The sequence below is a fragment of the Grus americana genome, chromosome 2 (genome assembly GCF_028858705.1).
Source record: "Grus americana isolate bGruAme1 chromosome 2, bGruAme1.mat, whole genome shotgun sequence".
Taxonomy (NCBI): domain Eukaryota; kingdom Metazoa; phylum Chordata; class Aves; order Gruiformes; family Gruidae; genus Grus; species Grus americana.
Window position 1 is genome coordinate 63,300,090 of NC_072853.1, and position 24,488 is coordinate 63,324,577.

A 24,488-nucleotide genomic window follows, 5' to 3' on the forward strand; every position below is an offset into this window, starting at 1 on the left:
AGGAAAGCTGAAGCCTACCTGGAGTTGAATCTGGTGAGGGCTGTAAATGGCAACAAAAAGGACTTCTACAGGTACGTCAGCTGCCAAAGAAAGATGAGGGAAAGTGTGGGTGTGATGCTGAATGAGGTAGGGGACTTGGTGATAAAGGATATGGAAAAGGCTGAGGTACCAAATGCTGCCTTCTCCTCCATCTTTTTTTGGTGGGATTTGCATTTTGGAGTTCCAAGCACTTGAGATGAGGGAGAAAGCCTGGAGCAAGAAAGACTTACCCTCAGTGGAGGAGGACCAGGTTAGGGAATATTTAAACAAACTGTACATACACGAGCCTATGGGCCCTGATGGGGTGCCCCCAGCAGTTGGCTAAAGTCATTATGAGGTCAGTCTTGATTATTTCTGAAAGGTCATGGTGATTGAGGGAGGTTTCTGAGGACTGGAAGAAAGCAAAAGTTCCCCTGTCTTTGAGAAAGGTGAGAAGGAGAATCCTGAGAGCTACAGGTCAGTCAGCCTCATCTCAATCCCTGGGAAGGTGACAGAGCAAATAATACTGGAAACCATTTCCAAACACATGAAGGACAAGAAGAGTGTAGCCTACATGGACTTTAAGAAAGGAAAATAATTTTTGACCAACATGACAGACTTCTACATTTGGCTGACTGGCTTGGTGAGTGAGGGGAGAGCAGTGGATGCTGTGTATCTCTGCATAAGAAAAGCTTTCAATCCTGTTTCCAGTAACATCCTCATAGACAAACTGATGAATATGGGCTAGACAAATGGACAGTGAGTTGGACTGAAACTGGCTGAACTGCCAAGCTCAAAAAGTTGTGATCAGTAGCATGAAGTCCAGCTGGAGGCCAGCTACTAGTGATGTACCCCAGGGTCTGATACTCTTTAACCTCTTCTTTAATATGCTGGATGATGGGACAGAATGTGTCTTCAGCAAGTTCACAGGCAATTCAAAACTGGGATGACTGGTTGATAGACCAAGTGGTTGGGTGTCTGTAAGGATGGGTCTTAACAGGCTGGAGAAACAGGAACTTCAAGCAGTTCAACAAAAGGAAATGCAAAGTCCTGTACCTGGGTAGGAATAACTTCATTTACCAGTACATGCTTGGGACTATCTGAAAAGCAAGTTTGCAGAAAAGGTGCTGGTGTGCAGTAAGTTGGTCATGAGCCAGCAATGTGCCCTGTTGTCAAAGAAGGCCACCAGTATACTGGGCTGCATTAGAAAGAGCATTGCCAGAAGGTTGAAGACATGATCCTTCCTCTCTACTCAGCTCTGGTGAGGCTGCATCTGCAGTGCTGCATCCAGTTCTGGGCTCTGCAGCACAAGAGAGACATGGACATCCAGGAGTGAGTCCAGAAAAGTGCCACAAAGACCATTAAAGGCTTGGATCATCTGACATGAGGAGAGGCTGAGGGAACTGAGACTGTCCTCCTGGAGAAGAGAAGGCTCAGCGGGGGGATCTCATCAATGTGTACAAATACCTGATGGGAGGAAATAAAGAGGACAGAGCCATGCTCTTTTCAGCAATGCCCAGTGACAGGACAAAAAGCAATGAGCACTAAATGAAATACAGAAAATTCCCCTTAAATGCAAGAACAAACTTTTACTTCAAGGCTGGTCAAACACTGTGCAGGAGTTGGTTTCCCAGAGATGATGTGGAGTCTCCATCATTGAAGATATTCAAAACCCAACTGGATGCAGCCTTGGGCAACCTGCTGCAGCTGACCCTGCTTTGAACAGGAGGATTGGACTAGACCACATCCTGGAATCCCTTCCAACCTCAACCCTGACTCTCTGAAAAGATGGCTTCATAATTAGATTAAAAGTAACAGCTGGGAACACACAGTTATGTTATTTCTCTTGTGTCCTAAAGCTGCCTTGAGTCAAGCTCTGCCAAGGTAGTGGCCTAGAAATGAGTGAGATAGTGTATTCAGCACAAGGAATGATTATAATGATTATAAGAAAAGCGAGCAAGTTAGAACTACATATATAACTCAACCTGATGTATTTTAATAACTCTAAGTCTTTGATAAATTGTTGGATTTTTACAGCATGAAAGCTCTATAATTTAAATTAAATCACCAATTAAAGAAACAAATTACTAGTAAAGGTTCTTTTTCCAGTTTCGGTTTGAATCAATAATTATTTTTATGTAAAAATGTAGTTTATATAAATAATATATACAAAATTAAAAACTTCAAACACTTTCATTCTACATTATTTTTAATGATAATATTTTACTTTTAAAACTTTGTGTGGTATGTGTAGGAATACTTTGTATTTTAATATACAAACAGATTTTATAGTTATTGAATTAATTATAATGGCACGTCTTCAGATTTGCAACAAGTATTTATACTGAACACAAGATGGTGCACTTATCCTAGAAATATATATAAGCAAGTGAGTAACAGGAACAGACATGATATCCCAGAATGTTTTTCAGGTTTAGGAAACCTATACTGTAAAAAATCCTATAATAATAACCCTATTTCTGTTATCTGGCATGTAAATATATTTTGTTTCTACTACAAGTTAGGAGACTGTTATAATGGAGTTGTCTATATTTTCTCACTATTGGAAGGTTTTGGGAATGCACATGGAGACAATAATCTATATTTTTTTCATTTATTAATGCAAAATTCTCATAAATTCTTTTAATCCTGAATAGCCCTAAGGCAGAGGAACATAAAGAGCATTAATAGTTCTTCCAGTTGCCATGTTTACAATGTAACATGAAATAAAAGCAGTTGTATTTTATGTTTGGGTTTTTTTTTTTAAATACTGCTTTCACTGATGAAATAAAATAATCAATCACAGGTAATACATGCACATTTATACTATAAAATAACAATATTTATAAAGCACTATAGCAATTAAATATTCTGTGTGTTATTTGTAATTACTATAATGTTGACATGTTATGACATTAATAATAAAATACATTATCTCTGTGTGTTAAGCATCATTTTGCTGGCCATTACAGAATACTTTGGGTATAAAATACAAACACAGCCAGGTCAAAATATTTTTAGAAGATGAAGTCAAAATCTGACTTGTTACAGGCCTGGTGTGAAGCCTGGCTGTTCCACTTGAGTGCAGTGCTTTCCCTAGTGTATTTACTCTGTTTCTCAGCACCTTGCAGAGTTAGTGTAACTCCTTTGCTTCTAGGGTGTAAACTAGCTCTGAGCGAGCTAGCTTGGGTATCTACGTCGTACTTCATCAAACTGTGTGGATTTACCCTTTGAGCCTGTTTCAAGACAGGGATTTCAGTCTGGGACTCTCTAATCTTAGATGAAGACCCTACTTGCTATTTTTAGGCTTTGCTCTCTTCCACCCCTTCCCTTCTTGCTGTAAGATTTTTGAGAGGTCTTGCTTTATCCTGAGGGTGAATGGGAAAATTCTGAGATCTTAACAATGGTTAAATGTGAGAAATATTTTACACTGAACTCATTAGACATTTCACGCCTACTCCTCATGTCCTCAAGATAGCTCATTGCATCATGCTCTGCACATGAATTCTTTAAGTATAGATCATCTGGATTTCTCCCACTGTTCCTTACTGAAAAATAAAGCTTTCTTTCCTTCACAAGAGAAAGAAAAAATAAATTCTTCAGATGTTCCTTGAATCATCCTTGAAACAGAGGAAGAAGTTTTCCCTCAGCCTCTCCAAGGAACAGTTCATCAGTCATGCTGAGAGATTGTTTCACTTACTTTATTAAAATTTTTAAGATGGTTTTAGTACTGCACACTACAAGTATATTACCTAAAGTAAAAATACTTATCTTTTCATTTACCACTAATAAAAAAAAATCTTATTAAAATACAGCTATTAGAAACTCAAAAATGAAATGTGCTTAATGCTGAATTTTCTTTCTCAGTCACCTTCAGACAGCTCTGTTCAAGCTAAATGTAACTTTTATGGATAGTTAATACCAGATACACATCGATAATCTAGTCTTTAAAAAACACTTATCTGTGGTTTGGGGGGGTGTGGGGCGCTAAATACGAACTCACCCGAGAATGGCAGCTCAGGAGCGTGTGCCCGGAGCTGCGGTCCGGGTTCGGTTTATACGCTCTAGGCACCACAAGCGGTGGTTTTGTTGAGGGGCAGGGAGGCGTTGGGATGCTTCGCCAGGGAGGGTTTCTCACTACAGATAGCTGCTAATAGCACAAAGGGGCAGAGCACAGATGAGTGCTCACCAGTAAGGAGGCAACCCCAGTGTTTTCTTTCGTATATATTAGCGTGGAAGCAGGGAGAAAAACCAGCAAAGCTGCAATCTATTTACACTCCTAAGACCTTGCAAAGGGAAACCATCTCTTCACATGTGTTGCACTTAGCGCTTTGTTGTTCCCTTTCTCAGTAGTTCCCTTTGCATTACCACAACAAGCACGGTCATTAATACTGCATACCTGCAGTGCCTTTTCCCCATTAGAGAGCTGCCCATGCTGGGGTGATCATCTTCAGCGATTCTGGCTGTAAACAAGGACTTGAGTGCTGTTACTCGATAAAGCTGTGCACTACTCTTCTAAACATGGCCCTAGATTTCTATCCAAATACAGGTTTTGTAAATAAAAAGAAAATAAGAATGATGGATCTTGTGCTCCTTTAGGAAAGTCACGTGTGACAGGGCTTCAGAAACAGGCTTAGAGCTCAAAAGGGCAATAAAAGAAGAGGAATTATATTTTTATGGCCTGGGGTTTTTGACGTAGGGTTATGACGGAGAAGAGAGCAGTGCTACCAAACAGCAGTCAGAGGTGAGAGAATGAACATCTTGCCTGCTGTGCATACAGAGGGATTTTCTCTTATCCCATATGTGCCCTGGTTCTACGAATCTGCTTTTAGGCTAAAGCGTAGGTGTGTCTGCTCAGGAGCAGCTCTTTGAAGAAGCTGTAGGTGTAGCATGTCTGTCATTAATCAGGCTGCAGATCACTCTCACAGTCATGGAAAATGAAATGAGCAGTTAGTCAGCGGGTGAAAAACAAAGACTCATTTTTCAAGTCTTCTTACCAGATGAACAGACAGCTTTTGATAATACCAGTTTTCTTGTTTTCCTTTTTTCTGATTCTTAAATTAATTTATTGGATATTTGAAATCTGTTGTAGACAGTGACTGCCATACAGAAAAATATGATTAGATATATATGCTTAGAAGATATATTAAAGATTAAAAAGATAAGGACGTAAGTAGACAAAACCTATAATGATAGTTGGAATAGCTAATAATGTTGATCACAAAATATCAGATCACCACTCTAAATTATCAGCTATTAAGAATTAACTGGTTATTAAGTGTTACTTAGAGCTCTACTACTATTTTGATGATGTGAGAATCATTACTGATTTTCTGGTGTAGGAAATTTAACGACTTCTTGCATTGTATGCCTTTCCTTCAGACATATTTATATCACTATTGCTCTGCAGAGCATCACTGCTACAGGTCTGGAAACTTGTAAGACTGCTTTTTAGATGCCACCAAAAAAGACACATATATTTCAAGTATAATTGGAGCACACTGATCAAACTGAATGAAAATAATCACATAAGAAATCTCTAAGATTTCTCTGTTCTACACAAATATCAAGTCCCCAGGAAATGGCTCTGTAACAAGAATTAACGCTGAACAGACTTAACAATAAAAAAAAACATTCCTGAGGCTAAGTAGCCTGTTTCCACAAAAAAAACCACTTCCAGTTCACAGAGCCCTATGTAAGGGAAGACTGACAATATCGACAACTTAGCTCCCGGAGTTCCTCTCCTTAGTGTGGAGTTACAAATCACAACACCCCCTGGCCATTCCCAGAGCAACAATAAATACAGAAATTTTACTTTGTCACTCTTTCCCATGCACATAACCACAACATAAATGTGGTCTTCTATTTTGTTTCTTTTTCAGCTCTAGGTGAACAAAATAGATTTTTTTCCTCTTTGTCCCCAAGTAGAGACACAGGTGTCTGTTCCCTGATGCGCATCTCCCTGAATGAGGTCTGACATTCCTTCTCTTCCATGCAGATGATCTAATTATTCCCACACGCTGCTGAAAGACGTTGCAGTTTACATGCTCTGAGCTGTGTCTCTCAGTGCACACACCAGGTATCTGCTCTAGCTGACTTCTGACAGCCAGCAACAGTTTGCAGCATAGGGCAGCACCTACGGACAACTGATATGGTACAGCAAGTACAACTGGCATCACCTTTAAACCTTTAAAGTCAACTTCCAGTATTAAAAACACAGATGCAGTTTCTTCTAATATTTATGAGCAGGCTGTGTATACATATCTCGAAGCACAATTTAGCCCTTAATAAATTTTGAGCTTTTAGCGTGCAATGACTGTTCAGAATAAATTTAGAGAAAACACATCATGTTGATATTTTCAACTCCCCAGTTAGAATACCATGCAGTAGAAACTATCGTCTCTTTACAAGAACGGAGTAGCTCATAAGATGTAGCATGTCAGGTAAACACATTAGGAATACTATAAGAGAAAAAAAAGCACATTTTAACTTATTTTCCTTTAAAATATGAAAGCCTTGCAAACGCACACTTATTCAAACCTTCACTTCAAGTTAGTCATCATAGTGCTTCACTCTCCGGTTCTTTATATGCTGTAAACCTCCAGTGTCTATGCAGTTGTTTCTAAGGTAACAGATCAGGATGCCTTGTGAAAAAAAATGAATCAGATCTTGAATATTCAAGACATCTCCAGTTGCAGAAATGAGAAAAGGGCAGTATCATCTCAAATGAGGGTTCTCAATGTCTTTTAGACCCTGGCCTGATTTACAGACAAGAAAAATATAATCCGCCCTAAAGCTGCTGTGTGAGAGTACAGTGGCGTATGCAGTTTCAGGCATGTAGACTGTCAGAAATTTTTAATCAGAGCGATAATTAAGGAATTACGGAGGCTGTTCTCAACAGAGTCTCATTGCCTCATTGCAGGGTACACACACAGAGAATACAGATGAAGAATGTGTTTGGTAGGATCACGCCTTTATTCCAACCACTGACAGCCACACAGAAATCTTCCTGTCAGACATGTGATGCACAAACCAAAAAATACATTAAAAAAGAACATGAATCAGCATGTAAAAATAAATGCATATACTCCTTCCTCAAGGGACCAAATATGCATTATTTCCATCAAAGAAAGCAAATCGATATCTTTCACAGTTGGTTAAGTGAGTCAATCATTTTGAGTGAATGGGATTATTGGGTTTTGTTGAGGGTTTTTTGTGGTTTATTTGTTTGTTTGTTTTAAAGTGGCTAGAACTACTTTTTATTTCTTTCAGAGGCTGCTTTGCTTATTATCTGACTCCAGAAATAATACAAACATATGAATGCAGGCAAGGCGCATAGAGAAAATATTAACCAAAATATCACATAAAGCTTTTAGAAGACTTCTATTACTACAAAAAATTAACTGAATTCTTTGCTTAACAATATATGACATATATGTTTATTGATATATGCATTCTGGAATATGCACAAACACACCCACCATCTGCAATAAAATAATCATAAAGTATTTTTCAAATGCCCATCATAATGAGTTCTAAAAAATCAAATTTATAGAAAAGGATCAGGCTTGATAAAAACCTTCAGAGCTGTATTATTTTCCATGTTGTGTAAGGGAAAACGGAGAGATAGCGGCCCGGCAGCTTGAGGATCAGATAAAAGTAGCAGTCATACGACTGGACGGGTCATGACTACTCATACCCGTCTTCCTGTCTCTGAATCCTGTGCTCTATCCACTGCACTACTAATCATTGCACACTATAAATGCTTGGAATAAAAACTGTTCTGAGTGTTTATGTAACTTGTTTGGGAACATTCTTCAGTAACTACTCTGCATGAAGTAAAAATTAACAGTTTTGGGGACTTGAATCATTTAACAAACTGAAAGGCGACATTGATTAGGGTCTTACGTTCTTGGAAAGATGTGAAGAGCATCTGGAATCGGCTGCTTCGACTGCCTTCATCTGCCCACATGCGGATCACACCGAGACCTGTCCGCAGCATTACATCATTAGCAACAGTGCTGCAAAACTTTGCTTTCAAATCCTCCACAGAGCTGCTTCCGTCATAGACAGCTACAAAATTCCTTTTGCATTCATTGGAATTCTGCATCTCATAGTCCAAGAATCGCAAATAGATCTATGAAACAAAAAAACAAAAGCAATATGTACAGACATTTGAGAATGACTAAACAAACATTAAACAGCTTTGCTTTACCTTGTGTGAGAAAGACTACGCAACACCAACATCAAAATGATTTTTCTGAAGCTAGTGATCCACAGGCCACTTCCCTGGAAGGGCATTAATATGGAAACTGAACCATGTTTATACTTCCTGGTATTTTGTCTTGCTTCAAAGTAGAATCCAGCAGAGGATCTAGATATTTTTGTTCTTTGCAGTAAAGGTCCTAATTTCCAAATATATACCCGTCTTTGAGAAGTATGTACAACAGTGCTTCAAGCTGAAGGACAGACAAGCTAGAAATTTCTTCTTTCTCTGGCTGGCACAATATTGCTCTATTACTTGCCTGACATGGAAAATAATAAGGCAAATAATTGCTGCTCCCTCCCCAGAGTCAATATGTGTCATCTTTGTGATATGTCTCAGCTACACTGATTCAGGAAGTGAGAATCTGGGAGCCAGGCAGAACTCAATCATTAATCTTTTTATGTTTCCTCAAGCAATTTGGGCACCATTGCAGCTTTTCTAAACGAAGTCCTATGGTATATATCTTCATAATTTAACAGGGTTGAAATCAAAGTATTTCGTGGAAACTGCTAGAAACCTAGAAAGTTTGTTAGGAAATGTCTCTTGCATACCAGCTAAGTTATGTCATAAATGTAATAGATGTCTTGCCCTTTGCAAAGGACTCTTTAAATCTACCCAGAAAGAAGCAGGGGTGAGGAGAAAATGCTATTATTTAATATTCAACTCTATATGGACTTTAATAGGGAAAACCACTCATTTTAAAAGCAATTGCTAATACAAGCAACATCAAATATTCCAGTAACAGAGAAGCTAAGTAATATTTTCAATAGACATATGATACATAATCAAACTGCCAAGTGTACCCAGGAGACTTCAGGAGAATGATATAGAATGGTGAAGTAGGGCAGAAATGGCATAAAAAGCCAGTAAACATATTCAGCATCCGGCTATATGCATCTTCACTTGGAAAAATAAGAAAAAAGAAACTCCACTGTATTTGACATCAGATATACTTCTTTACAAACAATCTTATTAACTTCAGGTAGTTTTTTACATGCACAGAACAATTGCTTAAAAAGCTTCTCTGGATTTGCGTAAACATAGCATATCCTAGTAGCAACAGGACTCACCACTTCACCTCATTAATACATTACAGCTCTTATGGTTTGAGAATTATGTGCTATTAAGCAGTCTGCCACAGTTTAATAATAGCTCAGATTGTTAAATGAGCCTTTTCAGGTAGTGTATTATGGTACATTTTCATTCCTTGTTATGCTTTGCAACGGGTCTCTCTGAAAAGAATATTTGTAAAACAATTTTTACTAGCATATGAAATTTGGTATACCAAGTTTCATTTTGCTTGCCTAACCTTTTTCTAGCATGTTATTGCTTACAATAATCCTTACCTACGTTCCAACATTGCCATCCTCCCGAAGAACTCAGAGGTATATATTTCAATTAAATTGCAGGTAAGTGAATTCTACTTTCGCCATGTATCCTGGGTTTTAAATACTATAAATTAAGGAAGCTGCTTTTATTGATCTCTACAAAATGGATCACCAATACACAAAGTAATATTCAGATGACAATACCGTATATCAAGGAATACTTTTTATAGTGTTTTTCATTTCATCTACTGGTTGCTCCACCCCTGCAGTGGAATGAAAAATTACTAGAGTTCAGTCACCCGGCATTGCTGAAATTTTCTCACAATATCCATCACTTTTTATAAATGTGTTGTCTTGAAACGTCTCACCATCTCCTCTCCTACTGGGGGACATGCAGTTTCCATTCCTGTTAAAACAGGTTGCCTACTTCCTTGGTGAAGTCATACTTAAAGGCTTGGTTTGAATTCTGAAGATTTGTTGAGTGCATAAAATGCACTTCTGAAGTTCCTCTGCACTGGCTACATCCCTTTACAAGTCTCTTTTTCATTCTCTACTCTCTTCCTCCCTTCCCCAGGTGCTCAGACACATGACCCTTTAGTCCTTCTAGTGCTCCAAATCCTGGTTCTTGGTGTTCTCCAGCTATTTAGAGCATTTCTGTCTTGCCAATGCCTGTCTACTTTAGCCCCTCAGGTGTTCCTAGTCTTCAGTGTGGTTCCTGCTCTTTCCTGTTTGTATAACATCAGCCACTTCCATGGCCACCAGGCAGATGGCTGACCTTCACTGCCAGCTACTTCCTAGAAACTGTTGCATCTCTGATAGGAAGTGTATGAAAATGTGCAGAAATTAACTGGAACCAAGCAAAAAAAGAGCAGCAAAAGGCCAGCAAGAGAGCCACAGACAAGAATTTTGGGCCAGTCAGTGACTTGAACGCAGCCATGAAGAACTGGGGTGGGCAATGTGAGATGGGCTCTTACTGCTCACTCCCATGGTTTGATAAGACTCTCTTGTACTAGTGGCTCCTGGGGTCCAGCTGGAACAGTCACAGCATTGTCCTGCCAGAGCAAGATTATGTGTGAGGGAGGGATGTATGGGAAGAGGCAGAGGTACGATGCACACACCCAGCAACTGGCCATAGCTGGGACACACCAGAGAGCTGCTTCTGTGTCCTCGGGACCAGTCGCTCCTGCTCAAACAAGAGCATAACAGGCACTGTGAAACCCTGGCACCCAGCTTCTCCTGTGAAGCTGCTGAGATAGTCCATAGTCCATCTCTGCATAACGTTTCACGTAGAGCGGGGAGTTAAATGTGTGCCTAGCTTTTCTTTCCTCTGCTAACATAATCTGCTGGCTTCATTTGGGGGGTTCGGTGCTTGCCAGCTTTGTCACAGATAATGTCATAAAAACCTTCTGCAGCTGATTATATGCAATATTGTATATACAGGACTGTTTTCCAAGAAGCAAAGCACATCAGATAAATGTCTCGTAGGAACGCACAGACGGCTTCCAACACATTATTGTCATGAATAATTATTTTAATGCCATATATGCCTATCATATGTATACCACATATATGTTCTAACATACCATGTATAGATATGATAGATCATACAGATATAATGCAATGTACATATATTCCTCAGGAAAGCTCTTACTTCAGAAAAAAATATCTTGATCTGACTGCCAAACAATAGTAAAACTATACTTCATCTAATGGAGGAAGAACCTTTTATGCTTGCTCACTTGTTCTTCATTACAATCCTCCTGTCATATATATTCATTTATATGTACATATGTATGGGTGTATACATCTATATAAGCACACTTATATCTTGTATAGGGTATTCTGTTTCAGTATTGAGAAGGAATTTTATATCAGCTTTCATTCTTACAAGAAATGTGGGCTAATTCTCACTGTGGTTATAAAATACCAGCTCTCACAGCAATTTCCAGCATTCATCAATTATTCCTGATCCGTTCAAACAGATTGTTCATATAACAGTACAGCCGAAGTCTTACTTATATGGGCTTATCATTTGACATTCTCTAGTTTCTGGTGACATGCTAGCCTTATAAAATAGTAAATATTTCTTAGAGAAGCAGTTATAAATGCTGAGAAAGAATCAAGAGAACAATAACTTTGCATTTGACTTTGAATCGTTCCGTGAAGAAGCCAACACTTTCAGTTCTTCCCAAGCCTGAATTCTGCTGTTGGTTATAACGGTTCATTTCTCTGTGTGATAAACTCAGCTAAGTTCATAACAGACTTGATAGGCACTGGAACCACTGCAAAGAAATATTTGGCTTTAAAATCTATGTCCATCCTTCAGAAGAAAGATGGCACCTTCTCCAATGGCATGAAGTTTCATAAACTAGAGAAAATAAATTCCTGATATTCTGAGGTCAGTTGGAGTTTCATTCTCATAGTCTCCTTTGGAGATGACTATTCCCAGAACTTTATGTAAAGTAATGAGGACTTGATCCAAAGCTCACTGAAATCAGTGGGTATCTTTCCATTTACTTAAGTTCATTTGGATCATACCTATGGATTAAGACTGAAGTGCATTTTTAAAAACTGGAAACTGATTACACAAACTGACAACCTGATATTGGATCAGATTTTATTTCAAAGAGCTGGAATAATTTAATTGCATCTGCATGCCTCTGCCAATTTTTATGGTTTTATTACTATATATCTGCCATTGTCACTGGCTGCAAGACCCACACTGTCAGAAGAAAATGACTAATAAATTGGGCTCCCTAGGGAAAGAATAAAACTGATTATATGACAAACTGTTATCTAATGCAAAATGTTCCTGATACATAGTTTTCTGAAATCAGTAGCAATATTCTCATTACTTTCACTGGTATATGGATCTCACTAAAAGAAATTAAGCAGAAAGTGAGAGAAAAAATATCAATATTTCTGGTTATTTCATTTACTGAGATCTTAGTCATTACTTCTACCAGCAGTGGATAAGAAACTTTTCTCCCGCAAAAGAAAACAAGTGATCAAAAAAGAGGTCACGAACTCAAATGCCACTGTCTGCCTTCATTAAGCCTTTTTTCATTGATGCCAATGGGAGCTTTTAGAATGATAACATTTCTGTAGGAACTGACACATTATATTAGCATAATCGGGACATTATTGTTGAAGAGAACAGCTTATTTGAAAGAAGCAGCATAACAGCTGTATCTTCTTTGTTCGCATTTTTCTTGTAAAGTTTTAATAAGGTACTTTCCTCAAATCATCAGTTCCACATTACTTAGAAGAACAGGGAGCTAGTGCACAAGTATTAGCTTTTATTGAGCTTCGAGATGTCACTGCAAATGCCAATGCCATTAGCAACAAAACTGATAAAACCTCACTGCAACTGTGGCATATATAATTTACACTCAGTCACATTATATTTTAAATAATTGTCTTGTCACCTTTAAGGTTTGTATTGTCATCATAGTAATAAAAAAGGAAATGCTGGATAAGTTTTGCTATTTTTTATTTAAATTTGAAAACAACAGAAATCTCTGACTGCATATATTAAAAAAAGGGAAGAATGGTTGTAAACTATGAATAATATATCACCTCAGTAAAATGGTCAGATTATAATCTCTTCACAGTGAATCACTTTTGATGAGTTCTGCTTTTTAATCAATCACTGAAGGTTAAGGCTGACAACATGATTGATCAGGCCAGTCAGAAAAAGCTTCAAACCATATCCCAGCATATCAGACTTAATATATGTGCACAGACATTCAGTCCTTTATAATGCATCAACACAAACCAAACCAACCAACTAAACAAGCCATTGTTCAACTGCCAAAAGTAATTTAAACGTAAGACAAAAATCTCCTCTTCCTCAGGGCCTAAAGTCCAGATTTTGCATATTTGGCTTCTGGGTTCAGTCAATTCTCTTGCAAGCACAGGACTGTGTTAAATGGTCCTACGCCCTTCCCCGTTGCTTAGTGAACAGTTACAGCGTTTGCTTGTCCTGCATCTTGTTCAGCTCTATGTGATTAGTAAAGGAGTTTCAAGATGATACCTCCAGTATTTGGGCCTGGCAAGCCCAGTTTTTTTAAAGCAGATTGGGCAACACTAATTAATCTCCTTCAAGGCAAAAAGACAACAAGCATATCAGCCTAAAAAGCATATTACTAACAATGCTGAATTTGTCTTCTAAAGTAGCCTGTCCTGTTGTTTGGCTCCTAAACTTGTTTTTTGAAAATCAACCTTACTTCACCCTGGAAATGTTAGCAGTACATATTCTGTTTGGGTTTTTGTTTGTTTAGGTTTTCTGACATTTTTGGGCCTGCTGTTACCAGTCTGGGACCGTGCTGTGAAAACAGAGAACTCCATACCTCATATTTTCCTCTCTGCTGGGGTTTGGAGAATACTGTCTCTCAAAGGTGACAATCTTATACGGTACTTCCTCTAACACCCTGTGATTCACAGTCAGGCTCAGATATCAAAATACCATTTTCCTGGACAAGTAAAGCTCTTCAGATTTCTTAGCTTTGTCCTACTTGTTTCTTCAGACTTCCTCAAGTCCCCAGTAACTGACATTTATTCTAACTGTCAAGTCATCCTCATTTTTCTCTCGAACAGTGGAAAAATGCTCACAAGTGACCACCTTTACAGCTTCTTGGTGCTGTTCTGCTTTTTAACACTGAAAACTGTAGATCACATCCTGATTCTGCTGTTCTGTTTGGTAGATGTTTTATTACTTTCATCAGTAGCTTTCTTTTTATTTGGTTATTTGGTTTGAGGATGCTGAGGTTGATTATATTTCTATACCTGAATGGAATAGATTCATGCTAACTTAAAAGTGTGGGGTTTTGTTTGTTGGGGTTTTTTTTGTCAGTGCTACTCTTGCATGTGTATTACCACGCCTGCTACACACGTGCTTGTCTTGCATCATCATCTAACAAAACTGTTTCAAAGAAGTGATTTTGATGGTTTAACATAGTTAAACATTATTTTCTACTTGTTTAAACATAATTTGTTCACCTTGTTCCAGGGATGCCCTATAAATGTGTGGGATTTTTTTCATTCCTAGTATTATTTGCATTATCTGTATGTTAGCAAGCTTCAGAGCTTCTTCAGAGATGGAGCTCATCTGAAGCCTATAAAAGTGTCTCTGGCTATTAGGCTTTTCAGTCTCTAAATTTTATTTTTCTGTAATATTTGAGGAATCACCATTCAAATGCCTCCTATTAAACTTTAGTGTACTGCTTAAAGCTTCTCTTCTACATCTGATTAAGAAGCCTCCAAAAATTAGGTATATGCTAGCCTGCTAGTGCCAACGGCTGAAACTGTTTTTCTCTCTCATCTGAGAGCACAAGTTTCCACTTCACATGTGAGAACAGAAAATGTTTTGATTTAGTCAGTTTGGTTTATACAGACTTATAGCTCTGCAATTTGCTTCACCATGTGTTTCTTCCTAACTGTCTAGGAAACGTGCGTGTAACAGCTCATCCTCTCTCCAGACTACATTCGAATCTGAAAGTCAAGCACCTGGAACCAAAAGCATCATCTCTCTCATCAGGTATGTGGATACAAGGCCCACCATGAAAACAGTGATAAGTGATTTAGAGCCTGTACCAGGTAGCAGTACCCATCCTTTATAAATGTGCAAGTGTTTTGGTCCCACTTGGGCTTTTGTCCCATGCCCAGCCTCGAGTCTCACTGCTCCGGCCTCGCCTCGCCAAGCTGCCACCCCATCTCAAGCTATGGTTGGCCCCATCTCAAGCTATGGTTGGCCCCATTGCCACAGGCAAACCTAGCCACCGCCGTGCCCTGGCTGCCGTGGCTGGGCCTGCCCGGCTCTCCCTGTCAGCCATGTCCTGGCCCTGTGGCCACCCTCACCCTGGCTCCCCGCCACGTGCTGCGCATCCCCTCCCACTGCTTCCCCAGAATTTCTCTATTTGAAACAAACGTGACCGCTCATAGATAGTTCAGGTTTAAGGATACTGCAATAATATGTCAAAACTAGATAGCCATTAATTAATCCTTTCAGTTTCTTAAGCTTTTTATTAAGTCTTGCAACCTATAACCTGTAAAGATACCTTCTTTGCCCAGTAACGTGCTCAGGTGGGGTGGGAAAATGAGGCATTGCTTTGCCTAACTAGCTTAAAACTTCATTTTATTTCTGGTGGTGTGTCTAGACTCTTTGCTCAGTTTAAGTGTACTTCTTGCTTGTTCCTCCTGAATAGATAACTTCCACTAGACCGGATTCAAATTAACGCTTTATCTGTAACTTGGATGCTCTTTCCCAAGCTGGTCAGAGCTTCTGGTTATAAGCATTGCTTACTGTTTTTTCCAAGCATCAGAACATCTTTGTAAAGGTTTTATTACTTTTACCATCAAATTCTACTCTCTTTTTTTCCCCTACAAAGCCTCTTAAGGAGCAAGCACAATACAATGGCACCTTGCTGGGAAAGTTACCACCAAAGGGAGTGCTACCTGAGCACAAACATGCATTCTGTCTTCCTGGGGGGCCTTGTGAAACTCTGCTGACACATCCAAAATAGAAAAATGCTTGTTGTCAATGTTATCCTCTAACATGTCACCCTTAACAGAAAGTGAGAAAATACTATCATTCTTTTCATTTTCTTATTTTCTATTCATAAACAGAGGATTCTTTCTTATCCACTGCTGTAGCAAATGATACCTCTGAAATTTTTTAAATCCCAGTGCGATAAGCTCATCCACTTCCTCCTTTGGGCTTTATTCTACAGTGAAGAATTTTGGGATGGGCAGGTTCCTTCAGCTCTTTACTGTTTTGGGTAGGTTGGCACATTTGGTCAGCAGCTCTCTTCTTCATTTTCCACTCTTGCTCTCTACTGATTGAAGTCTGCTTCCATACGAAGTGCAGAACCCTCAGTCAACTCCAGATTCATAGCTATCTTACTCATCGGGAACTGACTTTGAATGATTACTAGAAACACACACTTTGCAACCAGTCACTGTCAAATAGGAGGTTCCAGGTGTATTGGTTGAAGTCATGTTTAAAATGCCTTCTGCTGTCTTCTGAGCTTCCAGAAAGTTTCAGTTCTGCATTCATTTTCAGCATTTTACTTTTGGTTCTATAAGGTAATCAGTGATGGCTCTATTTTAAGTGTGTGCAAGAAATTTGCTGTTCTCTGTCCCATTGAGCTTGCTGAAGATAGCAGCAATGTTACACCCAGACTGTCAGTTTGAAGCTCAGACTTAGAGATCTCAAGTTCATACTCCTTGACTGATCTCATTGCTCATATGTTGAGCTCAGACTTGGCTTGAATCTGGAGTTGCAAACCAAGGAAAGGACTTGCATCTTGCTTCTGCAGACAGTTTAGATTGGATGAGCTTAAGCCAAATGAAATTGCAAGCAGCCCCCATTCTGGCACAGTTTAATTAGGAAACTGTAAAGATCCAACCCAAACTCTGTCTGAGAAACTCTGGCCTTTTAGGCATAGTTCCCAGTAACAAACTGTGCAGCCCAAAGTACAGGAACATGTGGATTTAAAGACGTCTGCTGAGTTCTTACTGTTCTTAGCAGGAAAGCCTGTTTTCATAGGTGCAAGCTGCCATAAATTAGAATGATGTAACTGAATTATTATACTGAGTATGTCATTAGTTCAAGGTTAGATAAGCACAAAGGAAGCTGACTGTAAAATATGGACAATAGAATCCAGTTCAATAGAATTAGGCCCATAAACATTCTTACCATAAATCTTACTTCATGCAACGTTTTTTAAAAATTTATCCACTAATTCCTTCCTTAATATCTGCCAATTTTTCAACCTTTCTCAGTATGGCAATACCATAACCGTATGTGTGTGTGTGTATACAGTTATATATTTGTGTATATATTTGTATATATACATATATATATATGTGAAAACCACACTAAGAAAGTTCAAGTGCTAAACTGGAGTTACCCCTCGAAGATGAATCTAGGCTTGAAAACTGGGTTTTTTTCCTAGCCCGCTGAAAAAGCTTTCAACTTCATGTGTTAGGAAATACTGATTTATATGCTTTTATATTGCTCTATCTCTCTACCCAGAAAATTCTGTGAGATGGGAGCAATAGGATTTGTCAAGAGATGACCCAACTCACCCCCTCTGCCTAAAGGTACGATTAGTAATGTTTCACTTATTTTTCGTAGATTTTTGCCTAACCTGCACTTTAAGATCGCTAGCAATGCTGGCTGAACAAACTTGCTTGACCAATCATTCATAATCCCCTCCCTGCTGTTAGAAATTTTCTTCCCTGATATCTAACCTGAATCTTTTTTTTCAGAGTGCAGGACCATGGCTTATCCTATATACATGGACATCAGAGCATTCCTTCCTCTTTGTAAAAGCCTTTTATTATCTGGTATCATGCTCTTTCACAAAATCTTCTAGACAACATTAAACAATTTCCAGCCTTTCCTGAGGTTTTCTAGAACCCTCTCATCACTCTCCCTTCCAGATGCTCTTCAGCTCATCTACATTTTTTGAAATGCAACACAACTAAACAATGTTTAGTCCTCTATTAATGGTGATAGTGGGGCATTCTTCTGTTAAACACTGTGGTTATGGTTATGTAGCTACACAATTTGTATTTCTACATCAGGACTGAAGTGTGAATAAATCCTACAGGTAAGTAAATATGGTATTTCTAGCAAGACTTTGAATCATACAGAACTTTAGAGTTAGATCAAGTAAGAGTATCACAATGACATTTTCTGACCAACTAAGCATAAACTAAAATTAAGATTATAGGACAATTTTATGAATTTAGTTGTACGGATTCTAATAAGCACAATTCTAATTATCTGTTTACCTGATTTCTTTCTACTAATGGGTAATGGGCACAAACTGGAATACAGGAAGCTCCATCTCAATACAAGGAAAAACATGTGACAGAGCACTAGAACAGGCTGCCCAGGGAGGCTGTGGAGTCTCCTTCTCTGGAGATATTCAAAACCTGCCTGGACGCGATCCTGTGCAACCTGCTCTAGGTGATCCTGCTCTAGCAGGGGGTTGGGCTAGATGATCTCTAGAGGTCCTTTCCAACCCCTGTCATTCTGTGATTCTGTGGATATAACATATGCAATAATCATTCATCATTCAAGTAATTTCACATCTATAGCTATTTACTGTAGCAAAGTGGGAAGTTCATCTACTTAATTGAAAATCTCTATGAATATTAAATTTATCCAAAAGTACAAATATATATATATATATATATAAAACTATATTCTGGAAATAACTTACCTGTAATCTTTATGAGCTAACTATTGAACTCCTCTCCTAAACTTTGACAATAGAAAAATGCTGATACTAATGACTTTTTCTCTTCTGGAAACCCTTCCTCCTGTTTATCCAATACCAAATGCTGAAACAATTAGATATATTCAGGACAGTCTGCGCTGAGATTACACAAAAAAACCCCCAAAACTTATCTATTTAAAGATGTTAGAGATTAGTGTATATATAAATTCTACCTCGTAAAACCTTTCTTGTCCAATAAAAGACAGCTAGAAAAAATATAACGTGGAGTTTTCTTTAACACAGTGAATGAAAGTTGGTGGGAGGCACAAAGCTGTTCCAGTTGCAGAGAGAGGAGAAATGGTAGTGTAACCAGCAACAATTAATCCATATAATAACTGATAAATCATGGATAAGAGGGGACCTCAACAGAATCTAAGAACTGTTAAATTCATTGCAGCCTTCCCCTGCTTGTTACAAAGGCATGGCTTGCTGACTGTGGTGGGAGAGAAATGAGAACACTATCTCTTTTTGTCTGTGGCTCTAAACCAAATGAGTTAAAGGTCTCATACAGAGGAACGTGAATTTACCTTGGCTCCATTTTCACAGTTCCCAGATGAGAAACAATGATGACCTTAGGGAGGCAGAAGTGTTCCCTTACTAGTCTGTATATTAGGTATTTAAAATATATTGAAAATTAAAGTGATAAGATTACCTCCCGCTTAAGAAAATACATTGATTCTTTAAAAATATGACAAAAATTAAAGATTAATTTAAGAAAATTACTTATGGCACAAAAAGCACATTAATGCTGCCCACATTATTATTTATAGAGAAAGAAGGTTATTTTGGCTGAGGTGACAAATTACCCTTCCGTGGCAGAAGGAAAAAAATAGTTTACAAGTTCAAGCTGTAAAGTTATTAAACAAGATCTGACTGTACTAAGAAATGCACAACATATTAGAAAAGTCAATTTCTTAAATTAAATGGCAAATCAGCAAGTGGATGAAGGACTGACCTTGGATCGGGGTGGTGCTCGGATGTACCATTTACAGTCTACTGCTTCAGTTTCAGAAGCTTTTCCTTCTTTGACAATTTGTACAGATTCCACAATTCCTTCAGGTCCTCCCATCTCAAACTCACAAACTGAATAACAAAATACCAGAAAAAATGAAACCTGAACAGCAAACAAAAATATTTTCTACAGAAGAGTGCAAAGGCCTCCAAGTTAAAAAAAAAACCACAACACAACATACCAACCTGGCAATGGTTTCAAAACGCCAAGGTCCTTAAAATCTGGATCTTAAAAATTGAGAAAGAAAAAATTAGTTTTGTTCAATATCTTGGCTATAATGTCAGTGTGCTAAAATTTGACAATGCACTTCAGTGATATAATTATACATACATTTCTTGGAAATGAGAAATCTTTCAAAACAATGGCAACACCCTAATTATTAATGTAGAAATTACTGATACTATCATACCAAGTACTTTTTTTTTTTCTGTTATGAAATCCTACTTTTCTCTGCCTCGCTCTTTCAGAAGAGTGAGTTCAAAAATATTTCTGCATACACTAGCAAGCAAGAACATCACACAGCTAACCACATGATATTTTAATACATCAGTCTAATGAAAGAGGATATATTTACAGATCCATTCAGAATCCTTTTGCCTATTTTGCATTTTGCAGTATGATTATAACACTCAACTTAACTAGAGAAATCTAAACTTCACTCTGTGTTTATGAGTACTCTGCCATCCCCACTGAAAAGAGGAGACACTTTCTTTGTCAGAAGTACCCATTTGGTCTTCCTGGAATAAATACCACAAGGATTTACCATGGAATTCATTGTGCTAACAAATTTAATACATGTGCTATTTTCAATCAGAAAAACTTGATTATATTTTCTGTCTGAGATGCTTTGTATCATGTCTTTATAGTCAGCTATAACACATAGATTAAATGAGTTTGGTCTTAGACCTATGTCGCAACAGAGAGCCATCCATGGACAAATCATCATTTCACAAAATTTGGCCCAGTTTGAAGATACTGTCCAAAACCAGAAATGTGAAAGAGGCTAAAGTATTTCAAGAGAAGATGATCTCTTCAGAATAGACTGGTCCTGTCTGGGAGATTTTTTATCACTTGCACTGCTTTTCTACCTAAAATGAATGTTCTGCACTGTTTTTCTCATTTTTCAGGAGGGAAAAAAGAATAATCCACTGGTCTCTACTTTTTTTCTGGAAAGTTGATAGGATCTGGTCTTCTGAAATCAATAATAAACACTTATATACAAACACTCTTCATTAAGCTTCTCCTGAGCCATGTACATACTGCCCATGCCTCAAAATGTTTGAACAAGAGAAAAACAAAGGTAAATTTGAGCCATGTAGTCTACTCATGGAACTGATCTTATTGTTTCAGAATTGGCTCAGTGTAGTAAAAAGCTATAAATAAAACAATGAAGAGAAAGTTTGGAAGTAGGAAATGTATCAAATAAAAAAAAATAGACAACTCACCACCAAAACTGCTGTTGCCCTCTAGCCTTAGATGAGTCAGGACAGTAAGAATCATAACCAAACAATATTCTGAAAAAGCCTAGTGCTGTATAAGCGAGATCAGTGATTTTAACCCGAACAGTGAGAACGTGTTGACTTCAAAAATTGGAGCTGTAAAATCGCTTTTTTAAACTGTCCCTCTATAACCAGGCTGCTGTTGTTCTTCCCAGTTATCTTTTACACTTGCACAATATAAATCATGAGTAAATACTCATGAACTTAAGGGACTGCAAATATAATTGAGTAGGCAGTTAGCATTAATTGTTAAGCAGTTTTATAGATAAATAGATATGATAACCAACAACATTAAAAGTAATTAAAAATTTCAGTTAATGTACTCAGATGTAGATATATAGTGGTGAAAGCAAGATACTTAAAGGAAATCTACTTTGACTACTGGTTCAAATTAACATCCAAGCCGTGTCTAGTGTAACCATTACATTTCTTCCTATTGCTGAGTTTGCAAAGTACAGAGGAGGAAAGAAGGAGAAAAAGGCCCTGACAGGGTTTCTCCCATATGAAGGAGTTTTCATATGAAGGAGTGCTAGTAGCAAGAATCCAGGCTGAAGTGTAAATTAGACCATGCAGTTTGCCCCAACAACAATTCTGAAAGTATATTCTCATTTGTTAACAATACAGTTAGAGCAAAACCACATAAAAGTGCACAATCTGTTAAAATTCTAGAAATTTGGTACATCCTGCTCAGTTTTGAAAAATGATCTTTTTGCAGCTTTTCAACATCTCGAATAATATTGAAATAAAATGTATGACACCTGAGGTGATACACTTCAATAAACATTAATAATATACCAATGTTATTATAATAAAAACAACAATCTGTAAATAAGATATTATCAGAGATGCTGAAAATTCAACCATGTTTAAGCATATTTACCCAGCAAATGTTTGTTTTTTAAATAGTCTACCATTAAACAGATTATACTTTAGCAACTCTTCTGTATGTAATTCAATCAAATTGTTATTATCAGTCTGGCTGAGTCAGAACCCTTTTAATGATATCTAAACACTGACTGGCTAGATCTTCCGATAGACAGAGAGTCCTGACGAAAATCATGTTCCCATTAGGAAAACCTCACAAGACAGTGGACACGCTGGAGGGAAGGGATGCCATCCAGAGGGACCGTGACAGGCTGGAGAGGTGGGCCCGTGTGAACCGTGTGAAGTTCAACAAGGCCAAGTGCAAGGTCCTACACATGGGTCAGTGCAATCCCAAGCACAACTACAGGCTGGGTGGAGAATGGACTGAGAGCAGCCCTGAGGAGAAGGACTTGGGGGTATTGATTGATGAGAAGCTCAACATGAGCCAGCAGTGTGCGCTTGCAGCCCAGAAAGCCAACCGTGTCCTGGGCTGCATCAAAAGAGGTGTGACCAGCAGGTCGAGGGAGGTGATCCTGCCCCTGTCCTCCGCTCTCATGAGACCCCACCTGGAGTACTGCGTCCAGCTCTGGGGGCCCCAGTACAGGAGAGGCATGGAGCTGTTGGAGCGAGTCCAGAGGAGGGCCACGAAGCTGATGAGAGGGCTGGAGCACCTCTCCTGTGAGGACAGGCTGAGAGAGTTGGGGTTGTTCAGCCTGGAGAAGAGAAAGCTCCAGGGAGATCTAATTGCGGCCTTCCAGTACCTGAAGGGGCCTACAGGAAAGATGGAGAGGGACTGTTTATCAGGGAGTGTAGTGACAGGACAAGGGGTAGTGGGTTTAAGCTGAAGGAGGGTGAATTTAGATTAGATGTTAGGAAGAAATTCTTTACTGTGAGGGTGGTGAGGCACTGGAGCAGGTTTCCCAGAGAGGTTGTGGATGCCCCCTCCCTGGAAGTGTTTAAGACCAGGCTAGATGGGGCTTTGGGCAACGTGGTCTAGTGGAGGGTGTCCCTGCCCATGGCAGGGGGTTTGGAACTAGATGATCTTTAAGGTTCCTTCCAATCCAAACCATTCTATGATTCTATGATTTTGCTGTGAAAAACAGGATTGACCACCTATAATGAGAGAGAAAAATAGGAGGCAATAGGCCTTGAGGGGAATGCAATACATGTAAATTGTTATGGGGCTCTCCTTAATGAGGAAATGAAGTATGTAAAGAGGAAACCAGGAATTTTCATAGGAAATGTGAAAATGTGTAAAGGTTATGTAAATGGAAGACCTCACAGCCAAAAGACATTCTGTGGCTCTTTCCTGAAGCATTGAATGTCTCTTTTAAAACCAACCAAAACCAACAAAATAGAGGTTATCCAAAAATTTCCTTTGATGATATATTACAACCTATTCCACAAATAACAGATTACTGCAATGTTTAGTTACTATAAGCTTTTCTGTAAAGTCTCTGTGAAGCACAGAATTATATTTGAAACTTCTTACAAGATGCAAAAATCCATGCCAGGTTATTTAGAGTTATTGGCAAACAAGTGGAATGAGAAACTTTAGAATGGCCTGAGGAGAAAATGGTGATTCCCTTAACCAGTAAAAAAAAGGGGAGGATGAGCAGACTGGGAGGTGGACTGAAAATTGGCTGAACAACTAGGCCCATGATGGTGGTGATCAGCAACAAAAAGTCTAGTTGGAGGCTGGTAATGAGTGGTGTACCCAAGGGGTCAATACTGGGTCCAATCCTGTTTAACATCTTCATTAACCATTTGGATGATGGGGGAGAGTGTACTCTCAGCAAGTTTTTTAATGACACAAAACTGAGAGGAGTGGCTGATACACCAGAGGCTCATGCTGCCATGCAGAGGGTCCTCGACAGGCTGGAGAAATGGGCTGACAGGAACCTTATGAAGTTCAAGAAGGGGAAGTGCAAAGCCCTTCACCTGGGGAGAAACAACTCCATATGCTAGGGATTGACCAGCTGGAAAGCAGCTTTGCAGAAAGGGACCTGGGGGTCCCAGTGGACACCACGCTAACATGAGCTAATAATGTATCCTTGCAGCAAATAATGTCGCCAGTGTCCTGGGCAGCATTAGGAGGAGTGCTACCAAGAGGTTGCAGGAGGTGATCCTTCCCCTCTACCCAGCACTGATAAAGGCACACCTGGAGTGCTGTGTCCAGTTCTGGGCTCCTCAGAAGAGTATGTAAAT

General features: G+C 38.8%; 1 protein-coding gene across 1 annotated transcript in view; it reads right to left on the reverse strand.

Annotated features, from left to right (window-relative positions):
- The window catches only part of NETO1 (neuropilin and tolloid like 1), a 70,584-nt gene that overhangs the window by 10,155 nt on the left and 35,941 nt on the right, over positions 1-24,488 (reverse strand). Inside the window, exons 5-7 of the mRNA XM_054818291.1 lie at positions 20,103-20,144; positions 19,861-19,988; positions 7,927-8,155 (exon numbers count right to left, since the gene is read on the reverse strand). Of these exons, the coding sequence (XP_054674266.1) occupies positions 7,927-8,155; positions 19,861-19,988; positions 20,103-20,144 (399 nt within the window). The remainder of the gene's footprint in view (positions 1-7,926; positions 8,156-19,860; positions 19,989-20,102; positions 20,145-24,488) is intronic.